General features: G+C 41.1%; 1 protein-coding gene across 1 annotated transcript in view; it reads left to right on the top strand.

The window, feature by feature from the left end:
• T265_00832 (hypothetical protein) overlaps positions 1 to 24,144 on the top strand; it is a gene marked incomplete at both ends in the record, with an annotated part of 138,616 nt that overhangs the window by 70,587 nt on the left and 43,885 nt on the right. Inside the window, one exon of the mRNA XM_009164704.1 lies at positions 12,792 to 13,092. Coding sequence (XP_009162968.1) covers positions 12,792 to 13,092 — 301 coding nt within the window. The remainder of the gene's footprint in view (positions 1 to 12,791; positions 13,093 to 24,144) is intronic.

Raw genomic sequence — 24,144 nt, 5'->3', positions numbered from 1 at the left:
TTCCCCATCCTTTATTCACCATTGTTTTATGAAATCCTTCCGGATTGTCATCCTCAGACTACGACCCGTTGTCTTTTGCTGTCAGTTGTTGTCTCCGGCCAAAAAGCTTGAAAAATTGACCTATATCTGTGTTAAATAGATACTTTGCAGCATGGAACGTATACCATCTATTTGTTCACTGGAGCCCAGATGTTTGGGGTATTTTTCGTGTTTCATCTGCCTTTCTCAAACTTGCGAACGGTGAAATTTCTTGGTTGTGACGTATTTATTCATCGCCCGTACTACTGAAATCAATGGTAAACACTAGTTTCCAACGGTCCATTTGATCGAATAACCTAGTGCGTTCGGTGAAGAGCTAATGCATTTACACTTGGGTGTCCGTGGGACATTTTACTTAGCAATCGGTTAGTCAGAGATTCTCAACTACCGGAATGCTCGACGCGATCCCACGTACACTAAAGGTAGTCCATGTAGCAATATCTGGAAGACTGGTATCATGAACTTGGAAAAACATTATCAGAAATTAACTGATATTTCTACAAATGTGATGGGTGGGCGGACCAGAAATTTATTTTGTTTGGCCCCTAAAACTCTTTCCGAATTACTTGACAAAAAGACGGCAGGCATAAATACAGCCTTTGAACGATTGGGGTTCTGGTACAACCGAACTGGTAAACTTGGCTTGCATCAGTTGTAGCAGGTTAGAAGGCTAAAAGTCAGAGTCAAATCTGTGACTTCTTTTCCACAGGTCTGAACACAATTCTGTAGTTGTAACAATTTCTTTACCCTCGATCAGCGAACTGCTTCGCCAGGCAAAACTTCAAGCAGATGCTGAGAAAGCTTACAGAAAAATTCTGAATCGATTGCGGACTGCATTCTTAAGTCTGGAAGCTTTTCGCAATTAAGTGTACACAGGCGATTTTTCAATGGACCACACGCGGTGTGCGAATCGCTTTGTCGTCCTAATTTTCATGTTTTGATGACAGAAAATTTACCAGCTTTTCAAAGGCAGATTTTACAATGCATTCAACTTAGTCTTCAGTCATACTCGTTGGCAAACTTTCCGCAATGCAAGCACATCAGTGTGAAATTTTTAACCAGAAATGAATGCATTGGATTTGTTAATCATTCTTAACCCATCCCAGGCAAGATTTTCACAATTCAAAACCCTTTCGTACTGGTTGATCGCATAAAAGCGTGAACATTTGCGTTCAGAATAATTATTATTAGGGTTTCGTATCTAACAGCACCATGGAATAAATTTCTGCCGTTTAGAGCAACGGGTGGTTTGGAGGGTGTCTTCTTACTGCTATCTTGCTTGGGGTGCTTCTTTCTCCTGGAGCACGACTAAGAATACCCTTCTCGTCTCAATCAGTCCTGGTTTGTTCTTTCTCCACCTTTGAATTTTGGATTAAAATGTGTCACTGGATACGTGCATATACATGTCTATAATGATGTATGTAAATACTGCAAGTTCATCAATTACTGTTCATTACTTCTACGTTAACCGAATGCGGTTGTAAATGACACCATATTCTCCCCCTCCAATAGCAAGAGAAAGACTATTCGAAATGTGTGACAGCTGAAACTAATTGTGTGCATGTAACCCATTATTAGTGGCGTTGAGAAATACCACATGGAGAGATGGAGGCAAAAGCAGCTATTGAGACAATCGTGGGAAATCATGAAATCGAACAAGGGATTGAAGCATTCGCAAGTGCTTGCACCTAAGTAAGCGACAAAGGTAGTTGATTCGCAGTCATATATATTCTATTCTTCGGTTACCATCAGCAAGAGCACCTTATTTTCCTCATTACCATCTGACAAATTCAGTCTGAATGTATTTACCGGATCAAAGCGGAGTAACTATACGTTTGCGTTGACCGTGTTGAATAAACTGTATCTGTCCCGGCTCAAATTTTGAGCGGCTTGAACTCACCTTGTGAACACACCTTGTGAATAGCTAATAGGCCTGGATATTGCAGCATAACGACCATGACCATGATGGAATTGCATAGCGATTGGTTGTTCGCAGACAACAGAATTTGCTTTTGTGTCCCAGAAATTGAGGCAGGAGTGTCTCTAAGGCTGATTTTCCAAGCCCTCCCAATGTCGACTTCGGTTAAAGTGTGGACGCGACGCGTGTCGACTCGTTGAAATGCCGAAAGTTGTCAAACCTATCTTGTAAATTACATCTGATGGTTTATCTGGAAGTCAAATTGTTCAGTTAATCAACGTGAGCTGAACTTTTTTGGATGGTACGTTCGAACTTTTGTAAAATAGGTTGGTCTGATATAGTTTACACCTATCTGCATGCACTCACGCCGATCCCAGGCTTTTGAGTTCCTGCATGGCTTTGTTTGAGCGGAGATTACCGTGTCGATTAATTGTGGGAATTACTCGTATTTTGATAAGCTAAACATCGTTTACGTTCTGTAGCAACGGGTTTTGAACAAACATTTAAATTCGCTCACTAGGCTGATCACTTTAGTAACCCCTTTCGCTGTTCACAGTTGCAAATGGGAATCCCCTATTTGTTGACGACTGCGCAATAATTCAGTGGCCGCAAGACATCGATCAAATGTAGGAGGCTAGCCGAGTAAATGCGTGGCATTAAACTGGATACCTGATTAATACAATCCGTGAAGGACGCATTTGCCGTAGAGTACTATCAGTCATTTAACATTTTTATGCGAAACCTTTCAAACAATGGACTCCAAAGGTAAGCGCAAAGTGGAGAGGTTGGATGCGGAAGATGATAAGAACGTCCTGATTTATTCGCCAGAATTCAGTCGAACCGAATAACGGTAATAATATTACAACCACACAAAATCCCTCATTTTGGGGTTACCGAATTTTCCATAATCTATTTGCTCATCATTTTCGGTCGATCACAAAGAATAAGCCGATTGGGGTTATTGGTCGATATTTCATCAAGTTCGGTGAGTTTAGGAAATCGGTAAAGATGACGAGAAAAATGCGCAGCATGGAGAGAATATTTTGGAATTTCATTTGCATCAAGCGGATAATTGGAGAGATTGGAAAAACCACATGGGACAGAACACATTGACTAGAGGTACCGATCGAAATTTGGTGAGAGCAAAACATACATTGAACTAAAAATCTTGAACGGCCCGTCGGGTGTTCGTTAACATAAGAGGTGGTAAAGAACACTGCGAATAATCTAGGTTATTTTAAGCAACTGACCTCTTACCACTAGTCCACCAGCGCACGCTGGACTCATTCGAATTTTTATGTCTGGACAGGTGAAAAAGTTCATGCTTAAGCGATTTAGGCAGAACGCCTTGAACAACCGCTCAGTAAAATATCTTGGTTGTATTGATCGACTGACCCGCCAGTCTGGACTTCTTACCCAGGTAGCAGCACAGATACTTGAAACCTGTTGGACGCAATTTAACTCAGTTGTTGGTGGTTGAGGGGTTCTGAAGAACAATCCTCCTGCTGGAGTACTGGTGACACGCTCGCCTAGCGTGCTACATGCCCTGGCACGTCCACTGGAGATGCACTACTGATAAGCTCTAATAAGGGCGAAATTCAGTTCCAGGACCTCTTCTCCACTCGAGGACAACCGAGGGTTGTGAGCATGCATTCCAGAAAAAACCCCGCAACCACCATCTGGAAAAACTATTGCATCGGAATCAAGCAATTGAGTGACAATGTTGGTCGTTTTGGGAATGCTGTGACCCATTAACTTGATTTAATAATTAGTTGAAGAGCGGTACCTCAATACTAGGTGATGTTTGTAATTTTTCGACATCCATTAATGATGATACCCGTAAGTTTAATGAATTCCATGGTAAGGTGATACTAAAACAGAGATGGATAAATACACTCCGTCATCTCTTAAAAACTGACCCCAGGTATTGAAAACGTTCCGAGTGTTTGGTCGAAGATGGAATGCGAAAACACGCACATATCATCCCTACGCATAACGATCCATTTTGACAGGAATGTGGTTCTAACGGTCAGCTGGCTGCATACATTCTCAATGACATCCGCGGATAGACTGTGGTTTCAGTGAACGCGTCCATAATAGTACAAATGATCATAAGCTCAAGGTCATTGCTCGTCGTGTTGTCATGTGATACGTATCACTCGCATGTGGTTCGTTGAGAGACAAACTAGCAGACTGACCAGATAACACAGTAGAATGATTTTTGGGGAAAGCAGAGTGTTCAGTAACGTGAAACTTGTGTATTTAAGTTTGACCGGGGTGGTTCTTTAAACACTAGGAAGTTATTAATAAATTTGCCAATTCGTTTTGAGAAGTGTTAAATTAGAAACTCCTGGGGTTTATCTCCCGTCCGAAAACTACTTGTTCATGAGCTCGTGTTCTCTGCACAATGTAAAGAATTGATTCCAACCCAACAATACATAGACGGGACCACCAATCTTCAAACATTCGTCCTACGCTTGAGTACTACCACACAAATTCATTCAATAGATGACGGTCTCACTTCTTTTATGTTTCAACAAATGAGACTGTAGACGATAAGCGTTGAACCGTGAACGATACACAGATCTGAACAAACCTAAGGGTTTCTAAAGACCACGTGAATAGCCTAAAGCGACTACGCAGTTACTTTTAACTGCTCAAATCTGGGCTCAAAAATACTCCCCTAAAACTGAGATTTTTGCCTGCCATTCGGAACGTTGCGAAAAATATTATTAACGCCAGCTTGCCTATGTGATGCTACATATAATTTTCAACCCATTAGCATCAATGTTAGAGAAACACATGTCCACAATATGGTGATGCTGATCCAAGTAAACTATTCAAAACAGAAAAGTGGACAACTGAACGTAAATTGGCTAATTTTGAGGAGATTTAAGACCACCCCTGGTATAAATTGTGGAATTGTTTAGTCACACAACAAGATTTACGAACGCCTACAAAGTCTGAGAAGTATGCCATGCGACGACTCCTATACACAGCCCTGTCATACGCCTTGATGTAGCCGACCCATCAGTGATTGTACGTCACACGACTAGGCTTTCATTCGTGCTATGTAGCACGATTGCCTTGAAAATTTCGCACAACTTGGGGCTAGAGATTATTTTCCAACTTCAACACAATTTATTTTTGCTTCCAGACGAAGGACTATCTTATACTAGCTGAATTTTAAGGGAATGTGTTCCTGCAGTTGATGCAATTTACGAGTTCTATTTGGCAATTCTTGAAGTATGCAAGTCGTTTCCCAAAATAATCTCCTGTTTGGTCGTATTGTCCGAGCTCGCTTAAGGCTGGCTGTGTGATTATCTGTAGGAGGGCTCTTGTAAAGAGCCGCAGCAAAACAAGGTTTCTTACAGGGACGTTTTTTTCCAAAGAAGACTTTTTCGAGAGCCCGATGTTCAATTCTATTAGCAGTTTTCCTATTCAGGGTGGACTCACAAGAACTCCATGGACACCCGATAGATAGCAGCGTATGGAGTTGCCTCCCTCGGACGTACTCCCAGAGTGTTTAAATTCACTGGAAAAATGTATTTTATCCGACACCTTCATACGTATAGGTAGGAAACTAGCATGTACCTCGAGGAGCTGCATCACAAAATGTGTTGATATTTCCAGGGGTAGAACGCCAAAAACCCGGCTATGCACACGAGGAAGGTCACTCAGAGTGAGCTAGCTCATTTGTCGCACATGTACTTGATGTTTAAGTGTAGGAGACTACGAAGCCGGCAAATGGGCCACTGTAGTAGGCGAGAGACACTGAACAGGATGAACACAACATGGGGCCAGTTATACAAGAGACGACTTGTGAGTTGGTAAGCCAAAAGAAGTATTGCCTGGACCCAACGTTCATTCAAACGCTGGCCCGTGGGATTCCAGAGTCTATCCCTTAGAAGTCACTGAGAACTGATGTGATACTAAAGCTTAAGGGACTAACCTGAAACAAGCTGGGATGAAATATGGAGTACCTGTCCAAAACCAGATTTGGTGGAACATCAACTACTCAAATTTAGGTGAACGTACAGAGCAAATGTTTAACCGAAACGTCATATCTCATCGACAACTTGTGTCACCGTGTTGACAAATTATTCAAATCAGCAAACAAACCAAAAGAAAATATTTTGAATACCCAATGAATACCCAAACCTTTAGTGAAGTGATTATTGGTCTTCAGATCCGGCCCACAGAGAAGCAAAGTAGCACACGAGTAGACCGGAGAATGAATCCACGCGAAAATGCCAAAAGGCACGAATATTTTGACTGAAACCTTTTGGATTTTTTAGACAAACCTGTTAGAACATCGCAGTAGCAACAAGAATAATTTTGAAATGTTCACCCTGGCCCCGAATACTGTCGCACCAATTCAGTCAATGGATGATCCAGTTTCAATAGTGCTATGGTGATCTATACAATGCAGGGGAACGCTGACCCTTGGACACAGCAGCATAGCTGAAATTGAATGGCCTTGACCGGCTGCGAGCGTACCCTCTCAAGCTCCTCAAAACGCCTCGAGACATGGGCTCGAACAGAAACCACATAAGGGGCTTCATGTCTCCCACTCGAGAGGATGCAGGAGACGCAAGAGACGGTCCGTGAGCCAAGCACTGGCACTGGTTCAGAGACTTCCTGATCTTGACCATCAGAAGTTAGTTGAGATTTATTTGATGCAATGATGAAGAGCAGCTCACCAACCTGCTGCCGGATGAAATGAAATTTAGGATGCTTATCCACAAACAGATATGACAGAACACTATAAATCACAAATTATCCTAATTCTATAACCATAACCGAACCAATAAATCTTGTGGATAGTCTGGGTTTCAGTGTTGACAAAAATATTACCCGGATCGACGAACGGAATGACCGAGAAAAGCTATAAAAACGTTGCTTGTTACACACTTAGTCAATTCGATATCGTTGTTCCTATTCAAAGTAGCTTAGAGGATATGTGGTATATGAATAATCCGGTGATTGTACTAACACGAAGATTCAAGGACTCACGAGAATGCAGGGGTAGGTGTCCCACGAACATCTAGGGAGTTATAAAACTCCAAGCTTGTGGGTTGCAGATTTACTGTACGATTCCATTAGACAGGAGATATGGTGCTACTCACACTGCACTGGACACAATCATTGTCTCGTTATCTTCCAAGTAGTTAACGCCGCACAAATATAATACTAATAATAATATAATAATATAACCCATAATAATATACTAAGCTAATAAAGTTTGCAGTTGGAAACATACAGTTATTAGAACAACCGAAGTTCAAACTGAAGGCCTTGCATCTCTGTCAGTTCAGTTCTATAAGGCTGATAACCTTTTTTTTATTTTTCTTCCTTTCGAGGTTGAGGCAAACGTGATTAATCAAGAGCACTTTATTTTTTGGCTGCCTGCTTTTCACCTGCGTTAGTAATACCGACGAAACCAGCTCACACCTTCTACTCAGCTGGGAAAATTTAGGAAATGGACGTAAAACTCTGTCATTTACCAAGAGTTTCTGAAGTAGTAGGTTACAGTTTCTTTGTTTCAAAGACTTCAGACAGCAAAATATTTGGCCCGTGCCTGATCCCAAATTAAATTGGTGTGCGGTATATGAAAATCGGTTCTGTGAAAATGAACTATTTTTGCTCCATTTTGCGCCTGAGCTGCCAAATGGAGTGTGTTTCGGACTGTGTGCACTCGTTTTTTCCACCGGTGACCCACTTGTCATCTTCAACAAATAGCTTAAATTCAGGCAATGTACAAGAATGCCTGGTTCTTGGAACCCATGCAGCTGATATTGGGTAACAGTTATCCAATTCTGTTATTCCACTTTTATGGACAAACTTTACCAACTACCTGAAATCCTCGTTCGATCACATGGATGTGCTGTTTAGCAGGCCTGGTAAATTTTCGATGCCATGGAATTCTGGGGTCTCATACTATGGTAGTGATCGAGGTATAATTTTAATCACTTTCATTTAGGCCACGGATCATGATGAACGAAGTACGAGAGGCTTGAGTTCAATTTTTACGTCTCCACAACCTCTTAGCATGGGAAAAGTAGAATGATACATAAAAAATGGACGAGAAACTGTAATGTCAGTGTTCCGCGTTCATTGAGATGGACGACCTAGAACACGTTAAAGTATTTGAGTGAATTGGCTTCAGAGAGGCCTAACGAGTCAGGCTCCGGAAGGACACTTAAAGACTTCAATACGAATTGCGTGTCAGTGACATGTGGATCTGCAGTTTTGTTTGCGAGTTATTTTAATTCCTGAAAGGGGCCATAAACGTGTGAAAACTTTCTAATTGGTAAACAAACGGCTGGAGTAATCGGAAAGTTGAAGAACATGGTTAATGTGAAGTCAGTACAGTAGCAAGTCGCGAGAGTTTTTGTCCAGAACCATATCTTCATCTGTAGTACAATGGATTACACACATTGCACCGTAACGTTTTTCCGAATAGACCGTTCTCCTTTTGGTTACATGAATGGTAATCGGATCAAACTGTGGTCTATATAGTCAACATAGCCCAGTCACAAAGAAACTAGATGACTCGCCACTCAAAGTTGGTGAGCGAAATTTTCCAACCTCAGTCTGAACAGTTACGGGCACATTGTCTGGCCGGTTGTATTTAATTTTCCAGTAATCGGTCATCCATTCTAAATACTTACGCAATCACAATGCAGATGGGAAATCTGTAGATAGTGTGCTGTTGGACGCGGATCATTTTCGGACATCGCTTCAGACGTTTACTTGCACATTTCCAATAAAAATAACTAACAAAGGTGATAGAGTGCTGTCATTTGAGCCACAAAACAACTAGCTTCAATGCAAACAAAACAAATGATGGGGACAAGAAGAAGACAGACGTCCGGACAGGCTTGTGCCAGAGTGGTCTTGTACAAAAATATCGAAGTCGCGGTAACCATAGAATTGTGATGATGGACATAGTGGGTAACACTGAAGGCGTACTGAAATGGAGAGGACACAAGGCGATTCAAAGTGGTTTGTGCTTCGCTGTCAACCGATCATACGTGATCTTGTAATCATTTCAAGTGACTCCACCCAAAAACTGAGTGAAGAAAGTTTCAGAATTGGGAATTAAGTACAAATCATGTGGAGCATGTGGGATGAAACGACCACACCAATATATTCTAAATTGTATTTGATTTTATAAAAGGACCGACTCTGTGGATTGCTCATATAGTTTTATTCTTAGTCAGCACTTCTCTGTGATTGCACCAGCCAAGCCAAAAAGGAGGAGAATGCTCAAGCTATCTTTAAATTAAATAAGTGCCTCCTTCTGTGTTAAACGTTCAAACTAGTCTCACGGTTAAACGGGAGCTCTTTAAAGCGAAGCATTTGAGATGGTACCCAAAACCAAGATAGATAATTCAAATATTGTTCTTTCATTTGAGATTCTTCAGCTCTTTATCCATCTTAATATCTAATAATTCTTCTCAGCATTGTGAAATCCAGATCGTGCAAATAGGTTTTCTGGAATAAATACCAGATCACTTGACTTACTCTCATAACAGAATCATAGTCGACGAGCCGGTGGCCTTGTATTTTGTTGACTGAAGAGAGAGTAAACTGGATCCCTTGCCAAATCTTGTTCAGTCAGTGATCACATGAGCTTGCTGAAAAAGACTATTCGTGCGTTTCCAAATTAAGCTGTGAAGTTTCCCCAAAAAGTGTATACGCCACGCAGCTCTGTATCAAATATCGACTTGAAATTTGAACCGCTTCTCGCGTATTTCAGAAAAGCAGCTTGCTTAGTGGTAGATACCTTGAATGACAGTGCAACAAAAACCAAGCCTGTTCAGCAATAACTGATCTATCACACACTGTTCTGAGCGTCAGTGCTGGCGAACCAGACCTCAAATCTACTTTTTAGTCTGTTACAGCTGTAACGTCACAGTGAGAAACCGTGTGAATCAATCGAAAGTCATATGCGGTTGCACGTTTCTCACTAGCTCAAGAGATCTGACCTATTTGTACGCATATCGCTCTCGGTTTAACACTCCTCCTAGTGTTCCGAGACGGTTAATTTGTCCAGACCATATCAAATGAGGAAGCATCTGACTCGAGTTTTGTTCACAAGAAAACTCAGAAGTGATTGGCATCGGTTACCTAAAGTGGGAAGCACGTATGTCCTGCGTGAAAGTCGAGCATAATAACATTGGTCCACCAACGCGCACTGAACCAACCATGACCGACCAGCTGAAAAAGATCATAATCGGGTGATGCGAATGGTTTGCAGGTACTGATCTAAGTTACCGCTGCATAGTTGTTCTAAGTTCGTAAAAAAACGTGAACTCATATGTCCTGGATCGTTAGGTAAAGGATACTCTTTATGACAGTCAATTCAAACTTATGTGCACACCAGAAGACATGCCCAAATGTAAGGTGACTGATTCGCGAAGTTCATTCTCAGGCATCGTTTGGTAAACTAGTGCCATTTTTGGATACATTCAGTGAACAGCCTCTAGTGGTGAAGTAACCCGGTTATTAAGAACCCATAGTTCGTTTGGCTTTGAAGTTTTATGATGTAGTCCAAATGTTCATCCTCCATTCTTCTGCACCAGATACTTCCAAGAAACAAGACACAAGAATGGTTACTATAGCCATGTCCCCTGAAGAATACACTGAATTTATGGGCCTTAGGCAGACTAACAATCAGCTCAGGTAAAGTACCAAGTTTGGAATCAGATTTCTAAATAATTCTTCTTCAAAGGTGAAAGGACTTTTATCTGATTTATTCATTCGACATAAAACAGTCTTAATTTACTACCCAGTGTTATGATTAACATTTATGGTGACTCCCAGAAAATATAATAAATTTTCTTTACCATAGCGATTAACTCCAGACAGGTGTAGTCACGATCTAATATGTCCAAAACATCCCCTGAAAACTCCCCTGGTCTATTATTAACCGTGTTGTAATTGACACTGGCCAGTGTTTTTATTTAATTTTGAGTTGAAAATAGGCTGTAGATCTTCAAGCCGTCCTTATGGTAGAACACTCAACGCTAGTATGGGTTAGCATATTGCATAACGCTACCATTGTGCAACACATTACTGCTTCAGGCGCTTGACTGGGAGTCTCATTAGAAAAGTAGTACCACCACAACTGATAAATCTCATATTGAATAGCCCGCCAAATGAATTGTAAAGGTACGTATGTAACTAGTTCAAATGTACTGGATATTCCCATAGATTGGAGGTGACAGTTTCAGAATTACGGAAGAACGGAAACTTGACAACAAAGCTGCGTTTATATAATTGCCGATTTTCACTCCAGGAAGAAAACCTAACTGAGAAGCAGTTGGAAGGGAAAATGGCCAGGACTTTGTGAGCGAGCATGACATCAATGGTGAGCCTCTTTCTGATCAGATGCTGACCAGGTCATATTGACTGACAAGGAGATATTTTATTGATGTCATGCTATTCTTCCTGGCCCAAAACGATCGCTGCTAAAACCTTGTGAAACATACAACACAGAATACATGCGTCATCCTCGGGTTCGGTATGTATTTCGTCCGCGGAGCCAACAGGCAGTTGTGTATTCATTAACCCCGTCAACGCTTGGCTTACTAATTTTTGGTAAAATCAAGGCAGACGCAAGTGTAAATTAATCAACTACCGTACTGATAATAAAAGTTCCCTCAGGGTTTCGCAACAATTGTAGGACATTGTGAGGCGTAAATTCACCTTGTACTGTCATGGGTGATGATTGAATGAAACTGGTTGATAATGGGTTGAAATGTTTCTGTTTCACTTAGCTTCCCAGATCTTTCCTTGCACTGAACATCTGGTGAGAAGAAATGTTTTGCTAAAATGAGTGCCTTAATTTTTCACCTGGAATGCCAGAGTATAGGTTCTAAATTTCATGAAGAGATTCGATGGACCCGAATTTTAAATATTTTAACCTCAGATTATTTTTTTAAAAAAACGAACCGCGATATTAGTGATCAGGATAGATAGGTCAATCAAGTGGAGTCTTTTGTTCGTGTAAGCTGTTCCAATGGACCATCGATGCTGAAAGGCAACTCCTACTAAATGAAACTGGAAAAACGCTTCCGATGTAGTTCTTCTAAGTGACAAATGTGTGTCGGTTAGTGTGTCGCTTAATACTTCTCTTCCACATCGGTATCGTTATTTATTCTCCCTTAACGAGTCAAGACACTGTTTGCTTCACAAAAGTAGGTCAAAATCTTGTCACGAATCATTTTTAACATCAGATAAACACTGACAATTAAGCCATTTGATTTAGGCACATTGGTACTTGCTCCACTAACATGTGACAGCTACATTTCATATGTGCTTTATAAGCAAAACCTTTTCAACAAAAACAACCCATACGAAACAGTGGGAGTAAAAAATACTTATCCTGCAAACTACTCCTCTTATTCATTCCTCATTCCAAATTACCTTTCCGAACAATTTCAGTAAAATTATTTTATCTACTAAGGGTTGGTTGAACCCAGCAGAAGATAGAACTAATCTTACTGTGTGATAACAAGATGTTGGCATTTAATTATATGTTTCAAGTATGTCTGAAGAGAGAGGCACTGAGGATTCGTATTACCCTCGTTAATCTACTTCTCCCACCATTCCGCCCATCCTATAATTTGTACATTTCCACAAATAGAGACTTGTTTTCTCAGAGGTCTGTATCACAACAGTTTAGAAAGTTAATCAGAATTGATCATTTGGCTTAAAATTTGTTCAGCAACTCAGCCGCGGTTTACAAAACGTCGAAAGCATCGCTCAGTCTCTGAAAGCCGCCGATGCTCAGAAACTCAAGTGATTTTTCATATCTCTGTAGATCCGTGAGTATGAGAAGATAAGTAAACACATCTATATGGTACCTAACCACATTATTGTTGATCATTCCTGTAAACAAACATTACAACAACCGGTTCGACGGGCTCCACAGTTAAAATGCAAACGTTTGGTCGCCCATCCAGGTGACATCGTTGGTAACACCTCGACTGGTGATGAATCGCTTGAAATCCAGCTGCCAAGCTCGGCGAGCAGACCGACAACCAAACAGCGCAACCGAACTATCTATATTCCACAACACTGCCGATTACAAAAACCAGTATCTCACTTGATAACCAAACCAAGTAAATAGTTTGGAGTCATGGATGGCATGAAGGGTACCTTCATCATGTGTAATGATCTGATGCTAACAAACCTGTGGCCCCGATTAACTTAGTTCCCCATGATCTAGTGTGAGCTCAAAGAGATTACCATTAGAAAGTTTTCTAGCTCAACAGAGGCCATTTTGGGTGATCACCGGTGTTTTCATTTTTTGAGTTCTGAAAAGGTTCCCGTCGATGCTTAATGCAATAAAGGTCGTTCAAACAATGTTATCCCTCTTTGAGAAGTCCACGACACATTTTTCGTGCGCTTGCTTCTTCTTTGAGAATACTCAGGTAGGTATGACCTTTTAATCAGAACGTCTTCTGTATACTCTAATCTATAAATAAAAAGTGGGAATTTCAGGCTTCCATTCTCTCTGAGAACGCTATTATACATAAATCTAAATCACGAAAATCAAATCACTTGTTCATCCTGATCTTTTAAGCCCCGAATTCCTTGACGCTAAAAATAAAGTTTGCTTTTTTTCCGATCAATTGTTTCTCTTGCTCAATAGTTTCCTTCATTCTCAACGCGTGCTTGGGTTTCCCATCAGCTGCCGAACTCATCTATAGAGTTGCTTAAAAACTAGGCTTTCACGTACGAACAATTTAAAGCCAGCTTTGATATCAGTCTGGTCATTCCCATGAACGTCTTAATTTGATCCGAACAATATGGAATTTTGACCGTCTTAATAAAACAACCGAAGTTAGACTGAGCAAAGTGGGAAACATCTAGTTTTGAATGCAGCAAAAAGCGCCAACAAACTGAAGTTATTCACTTGGTGTTTGTCCCAGCGCATGTTTACTTTAAAACCTGAATAGCCGGGTAAAAGACGACAAATTGCTAGCTGCCACCCCTGAGGAATCACTTGTTTGGTCAAAAGAAATACGCCCACTTGTGGGGTTTGGGGCTGAATTCAAAAAAGTTGCAAATCTGGGTGGTGTTTATTTGCCTTCGAAAATTGGCTGATCTTGAAAATGGCACCTCCTGTGGGATTGACGACTGGGGTTTGTGTCCCAGTCTCGTTGGTATCGAATCGCTAACGAAATTATAGATTAGCTGTGGCTCGTAGCTTGTTTGCTGATCTAGGTAAACTAACGATTGGACGGAGCAGTTAAACCACCCATAGACTATAAGCAACCGACCGTATTTCATGCCTAAGGAAATTCTGAGTAGCACTGTGCAAACATGAAAGGTAAAACCCAGAAAAAATGGGAAATGTTGGGGGTATTCCACATCAGTGAATTCTTATAAGGGGAGAATTACGACCTGAGGAGTTTCAATCTGCTATCCTCGTTTGACATTGTCTTGTTCACCTCCTAGTTAGAAGCTCACGCGTGAGTTCTAGTACAGCACTATGACGTTCATTCGCAAAATACAGGCAGTTTGCTTAACAATTAATCGATTTAGAAGCGTACAAGTTCATACCGGGCAGCTGACTTAGTTAATTGGGCCTGCTATCGTTTGTTCATTGAAATAATATATCATTTCCATCTAGCAACTCAATAACAACTTGGTAATAATTGGAAATTGGAGTAGACAATTAATATTTCCAGAACCAGGGACCGGGCAGCTGACTTAGTTAATTGGGCCTGCTATCGTTTGTTCATTGAAATAATATATCATTTCCATCTAGCAACTCAATAACAACTTGGTAATAATTGGAAATTGGAGTAGACAATTAATATTTCCTAGAACCAGGGATCTGACAGTTTATTGAAAACAATATGATCTCATTCATTTGCATTACCTGATTTGATAACATTTTTTCGAAAAACAGTTGCAACAAATTGGCAAGACTCTATCCACAAAAATCGAAAAGGGACAGAAAATCTGCACACTTTGTGAAAATTGTTCGGGAGCTCTAATTAAACTTAAAAAAATATGTTCAAATAAGATATTTGACTCACAACACTCGCGTTTGATCAGTCTCCCCCGGTCCCAGCGCACCAAAGGTAGGAAAAACTGAACTCGTTTTTTTCACTCGAGCTTATCAACACTGCATATCTCTGGGCGTGTCTGGTGTGAACTCCAGATATCTGACATGCGAGGAGAGCGTGTTACCATCCAACAGTAAACACTGAAAGCACCTGAATTATCACGTCTGAACAGATGCTGATGTTAACGCTCGGGAAATATGATTGCTTGCCAAACAATTCGAAAAATGGCCCAGTCATTGCCCTGGTTTTATCGACCGATCAACCAACCTGTTTGGAACTCCCTGTCGCATAACGCGCGTGCAGGACAGCTTTTGATTAGTTGTAAGTGGTTGTGGAATTTGTAGACTCAGCATAATTTGTAAGCCCACCAGCACCAACACGTGACTAAGATTTTGCTAACAAGAGGGATAAGAACGCGAAATTGAGGACATGTCGTCCGTTTTACTGCAGCACTGACTGAGGCACTAACTAGCACTCAATTAGACGGAATAATTATGAAAACAGCACGAAGAATGGGAGCCCAGGATTCACGGTAAAAGTCACCTTCGGAAAAGACACATTCAGTATGCTAAACACTAAAGACGTGTCATTTTTCCTCCGGCGTTTATAGTTGTAGGTAGCTGTAGAACTCGTGGAATTCCTATTTACGTCACCTCGTTTTAACGATTTTTTCTTTTTATGGCGAAATTATTTCGGTGTCTCTAAGTCAAAAGTTAGACTCACTATGCTCGGTATTCACTCTTATTGGAGATCATCAACTATGCCTAGCTTCGTTCCTAATGATGTTTGATCTTCAGGCATCTGACATGGAAGGCATGCTTTTTCACCAATTCCCCATCAGCACACGCTGGTTTTGTCCTACATGCGTTGAAAACGGAGAGCCATAGTTTATTAATTATGTACGGCGTTTATCATCACCCTCGATGTAGCCTAGTTTATAAGCAATGACAAAAAATTTTTTGAGCCGCCACCCCACTCAGCAAAGAAAAGACATCTAGAAAGGATAAAATGGTTTTTATAATCGTCTTTAGCGCTCCGTAGACAGCCTATCGGAAGAATTATCTGCACCACGAATTAATCTTTCATCTGCGAAGCTGCCACTCGAGGAGACAGCGAAAACACGGCCGCAATACGTGAGCGCGTGATAAGGATTCCGTGATCGAAGAATGGGTGGCACTAAATTTTAAGTGCGAGTTAATCACATTGCTGATCAAGCACTCATCGCCGAGCGGCTAAATAGAATTCAGGGAGTCACGAGTTAAAAACTCCTGTTGGATTTTGAAGACACTCACTGCTGACGAATCCCAATAAAGATGAAGCAGCTGTTCAGTGATTTTCGGCGTTTCAAGGTAGACCATCTTCGATTACAGGACAAAAACTCAATTCGGGATCTCAAAATGCCCTAAATTGCCAACAATCCTATAAAATCGCCTTTCAGAAACGAAAACCCAATTGTCATCTTGCTTGATAATGATTTGTCTCACAGAATACTACAACGCACACTTAATAAGATATTTCGAAGAGTTTTCTTTACATTCCGAAAACGAGCTTATTAAACAATACATTAAATATGACGTGTAGCAGTACCACACTCGTGAGTGTGCCGGTGGGACTGACAAAATGGGTTTCCTAATCCAAAGTTCTTTTAGCTTTTCAACAAGGTTCACTTTCGGAACGCATTTAGGTTTCTACACTACGGCGTAACTATTACCATTTTATCTGTCCCTACCTCGACCATAGCGTTGGGTTCTTTGTTCAACCTCCAAGATAATATCCACCAACAACAATAATGTTGTCTATTCATTGGATGGTGTTGATAATCTCTTTATCGGTAAGGTCAAAATATGCTGTCATTTTATCCAAATCGAATAGTTCGTTTTGATTTAATGCTTGAAATTGTGATCTTATCTTTCACTCTATTCAAATGAAAGGATTACAGAAGCTCTCAAAATTTGAAGCTCTCTGATTCTCTCCCAGTTCTCGTTTCCAGTTTGTTCTAAAATCTCATTTCGTCAGGTTTTCTTGACAAGCTGGAAGACCTGGGAGAGAGCCATTGCCTGACGGTTGCGTAGAGCACGACAGCTGCCCCATTGTATATCATAAGAAAGTACACCTGGAACGTTACCTGACACCTGCCCTCGGTCAGGTAAAAATGCCAACTATGAGTGGATCTTGTGGGACGTTTTTTCGTATCCGCTCAGGTGCGTAGATTAAGACATCAGTGAAACTAGATACCGTGAGTTACAAAGGCCCAGATAGATCGGGTTTGGATAGACGTCAGCTGACTTGCTCAGATTTAGGTGTGACCTACTGCGTTGGTCTAATAGCTACGTTATCTTTGATTAATACTGCTTCGTTGTAGTGAATATGGCAACGGATAACTTTCATGTTTATCCCACATCATACTGTTTGGCGATCTTGGCATTCTGTGAATCGCAGAACCGTCTTTATTTTATTCGGATTCCTTGAATTTAGGGCGTGGTAAAGGGCGACTTAGTGGTTATAAAATCCCACGAACCACTCAACACGAAAGATGGGAATGAACCACGGATGGACCAACATAAATCTTGGAGACTGGCGACCTATTCACTCCAGGCTTGTATCAGGCAACTTTAGAAATGATCGAACCCCCGTTTGCTAGTGAAGGATCACCACCATCAGTCAATGTATCTAGCATAACTTGAAGAATAAAAACGTTAAAATTTATTTTGCTTAGCGCCGTTTGACTGATGAAACCTAAAATTATCTATAAAAAAATTGGTGTATATATTTTCTAAAAAAATTCGAGCCATCACTGTGTGTACTGCAGAATTTCACCTTCCATGATTTTCTGTTACTTTTTACTGCGCGAAATTTCAGACGGCCTGAGGAACAAGGTCTTTGGTTGAATGTATACATACTGTGGGTGTGGACTCAGCCAATTGGTACAGAAGCTATTGGCAACATTAACATTGTTTTCATAGCTTGGTCTATTAATCGGCCTCATTAGCAAAGCAACTAAACCAACCACCAGGCACCGCGGAGATCCTCCTTTGGGAATTACGTGAAGCCGTGGTTATCAAATACTCGGATAACTGCAAAATTTCTGCAAACCATAAATGAGTGGAAAAAACGTGCCAAGAAAGACTATTTCCTACAGATTTCGAAGTCTCTATTGAGGGGATATGATGTAGGGTTGCTTTTCAAATTGCTAACTTTTCCAAAAATTGCCCTCAAAATGTACCATTGTTTGTTGTTTATTGTGCTTGATTTCAAAGATGACATTTGATAAATCTTCACTGGCACTGACTTCCGTAGGAAAGGATGCTCATTAGGTTTTCACCTACTTAAATATGATGTGCACATTCACCGTTTGAAGATTTTTATCTACTCCATTTACATCACGAGGCATCTTAGGTTGGCGGAACGCGAGGCTCACAAGCAGTTGAGTGGTTGTGATAAGTTGAATATCCACCTAACATTCAAGTAAAACCTGTGGAGTGGAGAATATTGAAGTAATCACTCTGTCTCCTGTGAAACATGCAAGATAACTAGGCTGTGCGATAGCCTAGCAACTTAAATGTCTCAGCCTTAAAGTTTAAAAGACTTGCAGAGATAAAACTTGATTTGGCGGAAAACCGCCCAAAAATTAAATATCTTCACGACCATTGGCCACTTTTCAAATTGAAACGCCAACGTGCTTTAATCAAGCACTCCTCATTACGTTACAAACCCACGTAACGTACAGTCAAATCTAATTTTTTGACCAAAATCTCGGAAGGAGGTAAGATGATGGATCAAAGTGAAGTCTGCAGTTTTTCTGAGAAAACGAGGCGTCGGAAACTGTATCTGGACTAGCATCAGAGGAGACCAATTCGGAGTTCGCAGGAGAGATGCCTCTTAAAAAATGCCTGTTGTTACCTTCGTGACGATAAAATGTGCAAATAAATTTGAGTGAAAATGAAGGCGCACGGTTCAAAAAAGCGAATGGTGTTATTTACTACTTCAGAGTCAGACGAGTGCATACTCAATCGCTTGTTCCTTTCAGTAAAATATAAACGTCGTTGAACATCGTCAACGTTACTAACAATAAAGTGATTTTTTACTACCTTGAAGAATCTTTGGGAAATGTGCGCTCAGTTATTTCTATTGCGACATAAACTGGTTTCGACATCGCGGAATTTGTCTAGGGAGAGGATTCATGGATGAATGCAAAGTTAGCATAAGGATTCATCACATTTCAATTGATGAACAATTTTAGCCATGGACGACGTTACAAGAGATGATATTTCCAAGTTGGATTTCTAAGAGAGATTTCCAAGTTGTTCTCCAAAGTGTACTTCACAAACAACACAACGCAAAAACTCAGTCTCAGAATATATCAAAAACTCCGGAAAATAAGCAATTTCTGGACAAATCTAATCAGAAAAACCTAAGGATGAACATGTTTGACCAAATATCACCACTCATGGTCATATCACTAAATTGTCTGTGCCACAAAATGATAACAGCACACGAATACAATTTTCGGTGCCCATTTCTCTGGGTTCTAGTCTAAAAGAAGTGAAACACCATACATAAAACTCCATATCTCGAGAGATGCGTTAGCTTTGGTGGTAGCATGACGGAAGAAATCAACCCAGGAATCGCAGCACTTGTGCGGTCAAGGCGTATCGTTGTGAACGAAAGATGCAAAACCGGTGGCAGCCATCGCCCAATTTTGGCTAAGCTTACCACACTACTTATATTAGCCACGAGCTATACTATTCTCTTCATATTAGACAAACAATTGCCAACCTTTTGTATGCCACATGCTGTTGCACTCCAACATTCACACTCAACCAGTGGTCTCCAAGGCCTCACATCGGTTGTTCTTTTCAGGTTCGCCGATTGTTCTAATTAGATCTAATTCGTTGGTTTAGCAATGGATCATGAATTTTGTACTGGCTTAAATAATCTCCTCAGGGGTAGTTTTGCAATAACTATGATTTATGGTTACATCCGTAGCTACTAATTAAATTAGAGCCAAGGGCACCACTGTTTATGAAGTAATATTGTATTCTGCTTATAAAATTGACCCTAAACACCCCCAAAATCTAATGACGGATATTCATTCAATATACACGACTGTCTGTTCAAAACACAACACAAACTCATTTGCAACTTCGCTAGATAACAGCGTTCATCAATACCATCTTTACAATATTGTAAGTTTGGTAATCTTTATAAATGATGTCCGAATTTATGCGGAATGTTTAGTAATGCTTTAGCATCTAATCAACTGTCGTTTCGCAGCACCGAGCGTCCGTTATCACTAGAGACAGCAATCATATTTACCTAGAATGAAACCGCTTTCGCCTTCTTCTCCATCTGGCATTTCTCGACGTCATTAATGTTGGGTCACATGCACACACATAGTTTCAGCTGTCACACAATTCGAACTGTCTTTCTCTTCCTATTAAATGGAGAGAAACAACCTCATGCTGTTAACATAGAACTAATGAACCGCAATTGTTGAACTTGCATCATTTACGTACATTGTTATAGACATGTACATTCACGTTTCCAGTAACGCAATTTAATCCAGGATTCGATGGTGGAAAAAGAACAAACCAGGACTGATTGAGAGGAGAAGGGTATTCTCAGTCGTACTCCATAAGAAAGAAGTACCCTAAGCAAGCTAGCAGTAGGAAGACACCCTCCAAACCACCGTTGTTCTGAAGGGCAAAATTTATTCCATGGTGCAGTTAGGTACAAAACCACAATAGTAATTGTTCTGGCCGCAAATGTTCACGCTTTTATGTGATCACTAAGTATAAAAGAGTTCTGAATGGTGTGAATCTTGCCTGGGAGGAAGCAGTAACAAAACCAATGCATTTAATTCTGCCTTGAAAATTTCACACTAATGTGCTTGTTTACCTATGAGCAGCACTGAAGACTAGGCTGAATGCATTTTTGAGACTATGGGAAACTGCTAAATTTGCCCTCACCTTAACTTGAACGCGATTCGCACACCGCGTGTGGTCCATTGAAAAATCGCTCAGCTTCACTTAGCTGCGAAAAGCTTCCAGATTTAGGAATGCGGTCCGCAATGGATTCAGAATTTTTCTGTAAGCGTTCTTTAAATCTGTTTGAAGGCTTGCCTTAGAAAAATCGGGTTTTAAGAATATCTGGCCAAACGGTTCACCAATGGAGGTGAAGGAAATTGTTACAACTACAAAATTGTTTTCGGACCTGTGGAAAGGATGTCACAGAGTTGAATCTGGATATTAGCCTTCTGACCTGCTCCAACTTATGCAAGTCAAGTTTACCAGTTCAGTCGTACCAGAACTCTAACTGTTCTGTAGTTATATCTGTGGTGCTTTTGTCGAAGACGTCGGGAAGAGTTTTGGGGGGCAAAACGTAAAATCAATTCCGGATTCGCCCACCTATCACATTCGTAGAAATATCAGCTAATTTCTGATTATTTACCTCTAAGTTCATGATACACGGACTACCCTCAGTGTACGCAGGATGGCGTCGAGCATTCCGAAAGTTGAGAATCTCTGGCTAGCCGATTGCTTAGTAAAATGTCTCGTGGACAACCGCGCATAAATGCATAAGATCTTCACTGAACGCACTAGATTATTTTATCAACGAAATCATTGGAAACTAGTGTTTGACCTTTAACTTCAGTCGTACAAACAAAAGCCTTCTTTGTGAACAACCTACATTGTTACGAATCTCATTAGTCGATAAGGCCAACAGACGAAACGGAGGATAAGTGCATAAATTAGATAAAGGCGTCTTACATCTGTTAGTAGGGGGGCTAATGGACCATTAGCTCCCTTGTTAATTCAGCGGCATACAATGAACTTCCCTTTGACACTTGATGGGTCCTGGATGGGAAGTGAGAAACGTCTACCGAATATATCGTTCGGGATTTCATCCTGCAATTAAAATCACTCTGATCCAAAAATCCCAGAATGACCTCACAGCTTTACCCTAATTGTAGCGCTTTCTCAACCAGAAAGAACCCCAAAATGTGGTTGATCCGTCGTGATGTGTCGAGGACGACAACATGAAAAACACGTCCGTTAAGTTTTATTGCGCGCTGAGAAAAGTACAACCTGGTTGCCAACAAAAAATTGCATGCACATCGATCCGAAATGAGCACACGTCACCAGTTACTTGTATCCCATAATCCAGCTTCACCGTGGTATAATGATTCACCCATGTAAGTTAGTGGGGTGCTTACAAGAAAAATCTGATCTGCGTGCTTCCATGATCTTTTGCTCGAAATTCAGCCACGCACACGAGGTGTTTGGTTTTGGCTGGCCAAAATTTCATCCCGTTTATGTGATCGACACAAACCGCAGTTAAGCACATTTTCTACAGCAATTCGGAAGACTATAGACCGTCTGTATGCATGCTGTCATCGATGCGCAAACATACAACAGCGTTATATGTGCAGCTGCAAACAGACTAAAGCCAGGTAGTGTGGACTTTGCAGTCACTTATCAAAGTGAAAAGCCACAACAATTGTCGAATACGACAAACGAGTTCAGGTAACGGGGAAATGTCGACTTAGAGTAATTAGTATTTCTTCGGTCTAGCTCTGTTCCGTTGCGTGGCGCTGTCCGACAATCCGGTAAATTAAATCAGACAACCGCGGAGAGTGCGGCTGCGTTGCCGACTGTTTGCAAAACTTTCTAAACGTTTGTGCCCGGCCGTTCTCCCTCCGGTTAGACCAGAACAACGCATCTGGAAAGTGATAGCTCTGAAATACAGAAATAGGTTGGCAGTAGGAGAAGGCTATTGGACAATGAACCTATCGGTTGTCTGCGAGATCAGGCTGAAACCGACCATTACTTTCACATTGAATTTTTAGAACCAAGTGTGTCAGTCTGGAACGTGTTCTGATAATGTGCTTTAACGCGCACAAACAGCAATGTGCAGTGTCACCTTACCGATTATATTAAATTCTATTCTATTCTTACTCTGTTCCATTCTAGTTTTCTTCTCTCCTATTCTGCTCTATTCTACTCAGAAAGTTTATGTTAAAATACACCGTCGCGCTGTTTTGAGTTACTTACGATCTAAAGCAATTGATCAAGCCAGTTATCTTGCAAGATTTATATCAATTTAACTTGGTACGCTTATTTGATGACGGATAAAATGACACACGGACCGGTTCTGCGCTTCTCTATATCTAACTCTAAGTAGTGTTCTGTATTAGTTCAACTGTGCATTGTTGCTTAGAGCGAAACAGTAACTTATTTTGACTAACATAACTACGAAAGGTACAGTCCTATGGTGAAAAAGACACTGATGATTCCGGCTCAGCTTCCGATCTGCTGAAGGCATTTTTATTACCACTGTACTGCACAGCCCATACGATAGGATCGGATTGGTACACATAACGCTGCCGAAGTTCGAACAATAAATTGAATTCCAACATATCTCCTCGCCGTTCGAATGCTAAACTCACTGTTATCATGTCTTCTGGCCTGCAATGAGATTAGTTATTGATTAATTCGGACATGTACATAGTCAGGTATGTTGCGATTAAATGATATGGAACTCATTGCATGGTTGTCTCTTCCTAAACTGAACTGATCTGACCTAAAGTTGAATACGTCAGTCCGCTGAGATTCAGTAACCAGTGCATACGATTTGCCCAACCGAAAGCTGCCACCTTGACGTGGTGGTCGGGCTTGAGTGCTGCAATGATCCCGCGGGCTACACTGGCTGGAACTTCGTTCCACAAGGTGCAACCATGCCAGGAAGGCCAAAGGGGAGCAGCGAGACCCCGCAATACGAGCAATCGTGGTACGGGGCGGTCTGGGGGTAAAGTCGTACTGTCCTCTGCGACAGGAGTGTGAAGGCAATAAGGTATTTCCCCCAGGCGACCAGCATGTCCATATTTATGGAAGCAGCGATGCTACCTTCCTCCGAGGAAGGGCGGGTTAGAAAAGGTCGGCCCCAAAAACCGCACACTCCGATCGCCCAACGGTTGACCGTGACCGCCGGCGCATTATTCAATACGGTCGAAATACTTTTAAAGCCAAAGAGCCCGGTGCTGCTCAAAAGGCACTTGCTGTGCGCAGCCGCATCAGGAATGAGACAGTAATG

Source organism: Opisthorchis viverrini (genome assembly GCF_000715545.1).
Source record: "Opisthorchis viverrini unplaced genomic scaffold opera_v5_8, whole genome shotgun sequence".
NCBI classification, from domain to species: Eukaryota; Metazoa; Platyhelminthes; class Trematoda; order Opisthorchiida; family Opisthorchiidae; genus Opisthorchis; species Opisthorchis viverrini.
Note: the sequence above shows the minus strand (reverse complement) of the source record. Positions and strands in the feature narration are given on the sequence as shown.